The 8,636-nt window shown below is 31.6% G+C and overlaps 1 protein-coding gene across 1 annotated transcript; it reads right to left on the bottom strand.

Annotated features, from left to right (window-relative positions):
* Nucleotides 1–7,208: 7,208 nt before the first annotated feature.
* On the bottom strand, nucleotides 7,209–7,884 carry LOC115695061 (uncharacterized). Its single transcript, XM_061118385.1, has 3 exons — nucleotides 7,759–7,884; nucleotides 7,581–7,682; nucleotides 7,209–7,486 (listed from the first exon to the last, which is right to left on the bottom strand). Exons 1-3 carry the CDS (start codon nucleotides 7,800–7,802, stop codon nucleotides 7,288–7,290), a joined length of 345 nt encoding a protein of 114 aa, XP_060974368.1. The 5' UTR covers nucleotides 7,803–7,884; the 3' UTR covers nucleotides 7,209–7,287.
* Nucleotides 7,885–8,636: the final 752 nt, after the last annotated feature.

Here is an 8,636-nt window from a genome sequence, read left to right as displayed (position 1 = left end):
TAAATTAATTTTTTTAAAAAATTAATAATTTAATTTTTTTAAAAAATTAATAATTTAATTCTGATAATAGATTTTAAATTTGAAAAGTAAAAATCAAAATACAAAACTTCACAAAAAATTCAAAATTAATTCCATGAAAAAACATGAAAAAATGAAAAAATTGGAAAAAAAATTGCATTTGGTGGGGATGGTATGCATTGCATACCATCCGCGCGCGCATGGAGAGGTTCTTGTCGAAGTTTCACGCACACAAATCCTACAATGCAGTATTTCCGCGCGCGTATGGGGATGGCTTCTGACATCCTGGGCGAGCTATTCAGACAACCCCTGTCTGAACATGGGTGACAGATTCGTGTGTCACCTGATCCGCGCGCGCGTGGGGTGTGTCTCCACCCCTTTGATTTTTCCAAATTTTAAAAATTCATAACTAATTTAAATAAAATCGAAATTAACTTCTGTAAAAAAGTGAATTGCTTAATTTTTCCAAAACTATCCAACAAAAATAATTCCTGAACGAAAATTCAATTATTTTTCATAAAAATTTCACAAACATCAATCAATCATCAAATAACACATAGATCAACAGGAAACCATCCAAATCACACACAAATCGTTTTAATTCAAAATTTCTTGAAAGTAAATCAATTACCATGGCTCTGAGGCCAGTTGCTGGAATTTATTTTACTAGGATATTAGATTTACTAACAAGTATGTTACTTAATATCCTAAATATGATCTTCTAAAATGATATGAAAAAACACATATAAAGTATAAGAAACCTTACAGTTATTGCAGCGGAATATAATGTCTCCTTCCACACAGATCTCTAACCCTTGTATCCTTTCTGTAGCAGAGTATCACCAAGATCTGAGTCTGAATCTCCTTCTCTTGAATCTTTGTTCTTCACAGCCTTACACACTATGATTAAGTACTACTTGATGTGTGTGGGCACTCACTCTTTTCACTATGTGGCTTCGGTTTAGAAGAGAGGAAGAGAAAGAGAGGTTTCAGCTAGGGTATAGGATTGGAGGCTCAAATTTTATCTGAAGGAATGAGATGCATCATCTCTTCCCTAAAGCCATCACTACCTATTTATAGGAAACCACCTAGGGTTAGGTTAGATTTATTAGGCATTAAAATAATGAAAAAATAAATGGTAAATTGCTATATAAGTGGCCAGCCATGATATGGATTGGGCACCACTTTGCAATTTTGCCATCTTATTTTCTCAAAAATGCCAATTTTCCAATTTAACCACTTAAATGCCAATTCTAATTATTTAATACTAAAAATTAATTATTAAATAATATTTTCACTTAATATATTTATTAATTAGACTAATCAAAGTCTCTTAATTAACAAACATACCCTAGAAATTCTTTCTTCACAATTAATCCATTGCTTAGTGAAAATTCATAACCTAGACATAGTCTAATTTTAGAATTATAATTGATTAATCAAAATAAATTTACTGAGTCATACAAGTAGTATTGTCTCAACTAGTATGGAGACCATGGGCCTATATATCTGAGCTTCTAATAAGCAAACCCAAAACTTACCAAGTAAATTTACTGACTTATTAATTCCTTGTTGTATCCACCATAGAACTTGGAATTGCACTCTGTTATATAGAACGCTCTATATGTTCAACGATATAGATACGCTATCAGTGATACATTATTATAATCCCAATAATCAATGATCCTCTATAGATGATTTACATTGTATAGGGATTAAATTACCGTTACACCCTTCAATGCATTTTATCCTTAAAACACTTCGCCACCAATAAATGATATTTCAGTGAACTAAACATAATCACTGAAATGAGTACTCAACCATTTATCTCTGTTTAGCCTAACTCGAAGGAAATCATCATTTCACTTCTATGTGATAGATAGAAGCTATAGATTCCATATCTATGTTTAGCGCTCCCACTCAATTGCACTACCATGTTCCCAAAATGTAGGATCAACTAGGTGATATTGAATTGAATAAATTGTTGGAATTTATTTTACCAGGATCTTAGATCTACTCACAAGTATGTTGATTAACATCCTAAATATGAACTTCTAAAACGATAATAAACACATATAAAGTTAAGAAAACCTTACATTGGTTGCAGCGGAATAATATGTCTCCTTCCACTCAGATCTCTAACCCTTGAATCCTTTCTGTTGCAGAGTATAATCAAGATCTGAGTCCGAATGTCCTTCTCTTGGATTTGGATCCTTCACAGTCTTCCAAACTATGATTAAGGTACTGTTTGCTGTGTGTGGGCACTACTCTTTCACTAGGTATTTCGAAATTGTATCTCTCATTTTTTTTTGAAGAAGAAGAGGGTCGGCTATATATAGAGAGAAAAGGGAAGGCTCAACTTTCTGAAAGAGGCAATTTCCTGAATTACTGAACAATTGGTTAACTGCCTTATTTGGTGTGAGCGTTCACTTTCTATTTATAGATAACTGCTAGGTTTAGGTTAGTCATTAATTGGCATTAAAATATTGAAAATAAAAATTGGAAAATTCTTGCACAAGTGCCCGGCCTAGGGTGTTATTGGGCCTCACTTGGATTTTGCAATTTTCACAATTTCTATTTCTATTTTCCCAAAAATGCCAATTTTCCAATTCTATCCATTTAAATGCCAAAACTAATTATTTAATAACTAAAATAGATTATTAAATAATATTGTCATTTAATATAATTATTAATTAGACATATACAGTCTCTTAATTAATAAATAAACCTAGAATCTCTTTTCTTTACAATTTCACCCCTGCTTAGTGAAAATTCACAAATTAGACATAGTCTAACTTTTAGAATTATAATTGATTAATCATAAATGAATTATTGAGTCTTACAAGCAGTATGGTCTCAACTAGAATGGGGACCATGGATCTATATTACTGAGCTTCTAATAAGTCGAACCGAATTTACCAAGTAAATTTCCTAACTTATTAATTCCTTGTTGAATCCACTCTTAGAACTTGGAATTGCATTCTCAGACTTATATAGAGCATTCTATATGTTCCACGATATAGATATGCTATCTCATTTAACCATCGTTATAATCTTAATGAGGTCAAAGATCCTCTATATAGATGATTTACATCGAGATGGGATAAATTTACCGTTTTCACCCCTAAATTTATTTGGCCCCTTAAAACACTTAGCTACCTGTAAATGATGTTTTAGTGATCTAAGATATAGTCACTGAAAAAAGAGCTCATCCATTTACTTCTATTTAGCTAAGCTCGAAGGGAATCATCACTTGACTTCTATACACCAGTAGAAGCTATAGATTCCATATTTATGTTCAGCGCTCCCACTCAGTCATACTATCATGTTCCCAAAATATACGTATCACCCTGACCCAAAAGTAGGTTTAACTAATAAATCAAAGAACATGAATAACACTCCTGAGATTGAGCCTAAGCATATCAGGATTTAGATTCTTTTAATCTAAGATCAACTGTTGATATTGACTTGGAAAGATACAACGATAAGTTTATAATATCTTTACTAAGTTCAATATCGGTCCAGTCCAATGTATACTCTATACATTCGAAACTAGTATACTTTACCAATGTCCTGGAAAGAACTTAACACTTACTCCAAGTGTAGGTATACTTCATCCCTGATTATCACATCAGTGTAAATCCAAAACACTGATGAAACAGGGACTAAGTCTTTTGAATCATATAATCACATTCACATTCCACTGTGTTGGTAATACTTTAATTGTGAATAAATATATGTTCTGGACTTAACTGATTTTGTGCATATACATATAAACCATAAACATGAAAAATACATGTAAACATAAATCACTTCAAATGTCTTAAATTGATAACTAATCACATTGTAATGGGTTTTATTTAGGGCACAAAACCCAACAAACTCCCACTTGCACTAACATAAAACAAGTTTTGCATGCCAATCAATCTGTTGTCTTGATCTTCAGATCAAGTGTAGTATATTTGAATCCACCTAAACTTCTGGAACCAGGTTCATAATTCATTATGAAACATCCTTAACTATATGCTTTACTCATCAAGGTATACTGAAATCCTTACTGCTTATTAAGTACATCTGAACAAACAGAAGACATATCTCATATTTTAAAATTTGGAACTGAGATAATGCAGTGTAGAATTTTTCTTCAGTAGAAAAAATTTCTGGTAATTTCGAATTTACAAAGTTATGTATATCTTCTCTAATGGAGCTTGAATTATTATAGATGGGTTTTTACACTCTTCCAGAATGACTTCTCCACCCCCAGAGTAACCACCATCTCAAATTCTTAAAGAGTTGGTGTGGATATAAGGATAATTAATATACAGTTCCTTAATATTTAACATATAGGTCACTTTCATAAATATTTCTTGACTGTCCCCTAATGTTCCTCATTTGATTACATCTCAGATGGCTCCCACTCAATAATAGGTGTCTAGTTAAATAATACTTTTAACCTCTTACTATTGTTTGAGGGAAATCTTGTTGTGACTTATTATCTTAGTCTGAAACTGTAAGTTTCTTTAAGACTAAGTCATCAACATAGCTGTCTAGTATTTGAAGTGTAAAATACTTGCTAGAGATTAAGCAATCAAATTAAGATACCATAAAATGTTATGAGGATTAGAAATCTTGACTCAAGTCATTCGAATGGACTATGCAAGAATTCTTCTATTTTATTCTCATAGTTCTGATAAGTTATTTCTATCCACATGAATGGTTAGACTTGCTTTATCAGTGGTGTTCTTAAGTTCCTATCACAAGTGACAACCAAATGAAGATGGGTAAGGAATTTTATAATTCTCCCACTCAATTAAGGTAGTGTGATACATTATCAAACAACTTTATTGGTATCATTATCTATTACAATAGTAAATCTAAACTGGAACATATAATCAAGATCAAGGATTTATTCTGATAATAGCTAATTTATTATATTACTTCCATGTTTAAAATTATGTGTCACAAAGAGTACTGTGGAATATAGTCCACCCCTAAGTATATAGAGATTATGATCCACCCCTAAAGGTTATAGAGATCATGATTCCTAAGTGTTATAGAGATTATGTGGAGTTTCCAATATAATCCAGAGTTCATTAGATATAAAAGATCGATGAACTGCATATTATTCTTAACTTTTTCTCCACTCCTATCAGATCAAAAGATCCTTTTATTAAACAAATTCTTAATAATTGTTTTAGAATTAACAATTATTCATAAACATAGAAATAATTTCTAGTGTTTATGTAGTAATAACTCTGTAAAGAGTTTAAATAACTATAGAATTTGTATCAATAATAAAACACATACACATACAAACATAATATAATAATTGATAATTGATATATAAGATAAAGTAATGAAGCTCAACTCATAGATTGCAATTTATTTGTAAAAAAAAAATTAATTACAAATTCAAAAAATTGTTTGCAACATCATGAGAAAAGAACAGGGAATAAAATTCCAAACTTGAAATCTAAATTGTTCTAAAACTGAAACAATTAATTCAAAAAAATAATTGAGCTTCATCTTTATCTTGGACGAACTACACCGCTTTGTCCAGCTTTCCGATTCAACTCGCTAAGATAGCACCTGAGTTCAAGCAGCTTGGGATATAAGAAGAAAAACAAATAAACAAGGTTAGTAGTCCAGAATTAATAATCAAATTGGATAATAATTCACCAAAACACATCAGTTTATAGAAAGAAATACCTTGTTTCTTTGCAAGAAACTTAGGACATTGGGGTTTCCAATGGCCTTTCTCATTGCAGTAGAAACACTTTCCTTTTGGTGTATCACCAGGAGCAGCAACCTTTTTGTTCTTAGCTGTTTTCACAGCTTGAGCTCGCTTCTTGGTATTTTTCCACTTCTTATTTTTGAGTTTGGAAGTAGAGGCAATGTGTGCCTCAAGATTACTCGTCCCATTACAATTTCTAGAATTCTGAGGTTTTCTACCTTTCTTCTTGGGTCCTCCAATCAAATTTTCATATGTCTGAAGATCATTGACTAACGTGTGAAAGTCTTGTTCTTTCTTATTCATGACATAATTTGATGTAGAGGGCAGAAAAGCTAGAGTCAGACTATTCAAGATAAGACTCACTTGAGTTGTCTGATCCATTTCAGCACCATGATTCTGGGCTTCCTAGAAATAACTTGCCATTTGGAGAAGGTGATCACGCACATTCTGATGGGGTTCCATCTGTGCATTGATAAATTTCTTAGTTGCATCAAAGCGAGACTAGATAGATGCCATTCTGAATAGCTCAGTTAACTGCCACTACTACAAGGAAAGGCCTTTTATCCCGGTTTTTAAGGCTTTTTATCCCGGTTTGCACTAATATGAAAATCGAGATGTATGCCAGTGGATAAAAGGTATTTAAAAAACCGGGATAAAAGGGGTACTTTTTATCCCCGTTTTTAGAAAAAACCGGGATAAAAAGTACCCCTTTTATCCCCGTTTTTAGAGAAAAGTGGGATAAAAGGGTACATTTTAGAGAAAAGTGGGATAAAAGGGTACATTTCAGCACCATGAGTCTCGGCTTCCTAGAAATAACTTGTCATTTGGAGAAGGTGATCACGCACATTCTGATGGGGTTCCATCTGTGCATTGATAAATTTTTTAGTTGCATCAAAGCGAGACTAGATAGATGCCATTCTGAATAGCTCAGTTAACTGCCACTACTACAAGGAAAGGCCTTTTATCCCGGTTTTTAAGGCTTTTTATCCCGGTTTTTGCTAATATGAAAACCGGGATGTATGCCAGTGGATAAAAGGTATTTAAAAAACCGGGATAAAAGGGTGCATTTTATCCCACTTTTTTTTTTATATAAAAAGTCACCTTTAATTTTAAATGTATAGGTTTTTTATTTTTTTTTTATTTTATTACATTTCATTTCATTTATTTTTTATCAATAATAATAAATATAATTTTTATTTTTATAATTATATAGAGTATGTATAAAAAAAACTTAATTAAAACTAAATGATTAATATCATTTTTAATAACAACAATAATAATTTGTAAGATCAATTCTAAATAACACTTTACATATTATGCATAAATCTCTAAATTAAATACTACACATTGTCTAAAAAAAAATACAATAAAAGACTACTAGGTAATTTTTATATATCAAGGGAAGCAATTGACTTAACCACTGTTGTCGAAGCGGTAAGAGATGATCGTCCTCAGAACATTGGGATAGGCCGCCAAACTGTCAAATTAAAAAAAATAAAACTAATTAAGAAGATAATACTTTTATATGTTTGTATTTATAGTAAAAATGAGTATATACTTACTTTTGCTTTTATGGCTGTAATAGGATTTGAATGTTGAAGCATATCACGAATGTAAGTTAGTACATAGTAACCACATTCGTAATTGTATGGTTGCTTTGGACAAGCAAAGGTCCATATCTCCGGTCCATTTTTGCCAAATACAATAGCATTTGAACTAATATTTGCATATGCACTGTTAAAGACATTAAAAAAATTATAATTTAAGCATTTAGAATTTATTAATTGATGATTATATTAGAATGAATAACTTAAAGTTCTAAACTTACGCCTTTATCATCTGAGCAATGTCTGACGGGATTTTAGATTTAAGCGTGTTTAAGAATACAACTCTTCCCGATGTCATTGCTATAATCAACATCCAATGCTTGCTGAAAAAAGTAACAATGTTATATTAATATAAAAATAAATATCATAGGGAAACTGAAAGAGATGTGTGATTCTTACCCTATGTTCCATGGTATAAAATAATATTGTCCTACATGAGTCATAGTGTTTAACCAAATTGATAATTGATTGATGGCTATCACCTTGTCCTGCTCATTGTTATAACTAAGAAGCTCGACAACATAAAACTTGTATAACACTTTTTGTCTTTGATTTAAATTTTCCCAAATGCATCTGCTTAAAAAAGAAAAAAAATCAAATAGAGTCCTAAAAAAAATGGGTAGAGTTTCCCTTATTTCCATAACATTCCCGAATTTTTTTTAAGTGCATAGCAATACAACAAATGGGTAGAGTTTTTCCTTATATCTCCACACAGTCAATCAAACCCAGAACCTACTTCCCTACGGATGAATATCTAAGATATTCAAACTCCACTAACATAATATATGACTATATGATATATTAATCAAAGTTAATGAGATACCTTAGTCCAAATAACATAGCTGAACCCGTAAGTTCATCCTGGGTGGCCACTTGTATGACATCTTCGGAAGTTATGTAGATGTGAACTCGGTAGAATAAGGATGGATTGACAGGAACCCTCACAAACTCATTTTTACCTTTTACTCTCATATATTCCAAGAACATGGCCTGAAGAGAAATATGAGTCTTGTCAAGTACCTCTGCAATGAATTTCTCATAAGATTTAGTGGAATCAAGATGTTCCACTATCTTCTCTTTTCCTTTACATTTCTCTTTCCCCTTCGAGTTGTTTGAACTATGAAGCTTCTTAATTAGAGGACCCTATGTAATTACAAGTAAAATTGTAATACAATTCATATATAATTTAACATTAATGTAAATACAAGTAAATTATTCCATACCTCTTCAGTCAAAATCAATTACCTAGGCCAAGGAACCAATTTGTTCATGCATCA

Source organism: Cannabis sativa, chromosome 6 (assembly GCF_029168945.1).
Source record: "Cannabis sativa cultivar Pink pepper isolate KNU-18-1 chromosome 6, ASM2916894v1, whole genome shotgun sequence".
Lineage (NCBI taxonomy): Eukaryota > Viridiplantae > Streptophyta > Magnoliopsida > Rosales > Cannabaceae > Cannabis > Cannabis sativa.
Note: the sequence above shows the minus strand (reverse complement) of the source record. Positions and strands in the feature narration are given on the sequence as shown.

Bases quoted from the DNA above. Each gene is read 5' to 3' on its own strand.
- LOC115695061 (XM_061118385.1), bottom strand. From the start codon at position 7,802: ATGACTCATGTAGGACAATATTATTTTATACCATGGAACATAGG. The intron at 7,683-7,758 runs GTAAGAATCACA...TACTTTTTTCAG, and splicing joins TTTATACCATGGAACATAGG to CAAGCATTGGATGTTGATTA. The intron at 7,487-7,580 runs GTAAGTTTAGAA...TGTCTTTAACAG, and splicing joins ATTGCTCAGATGATAAAGGC to TGCATATGCAAATATTAGTT.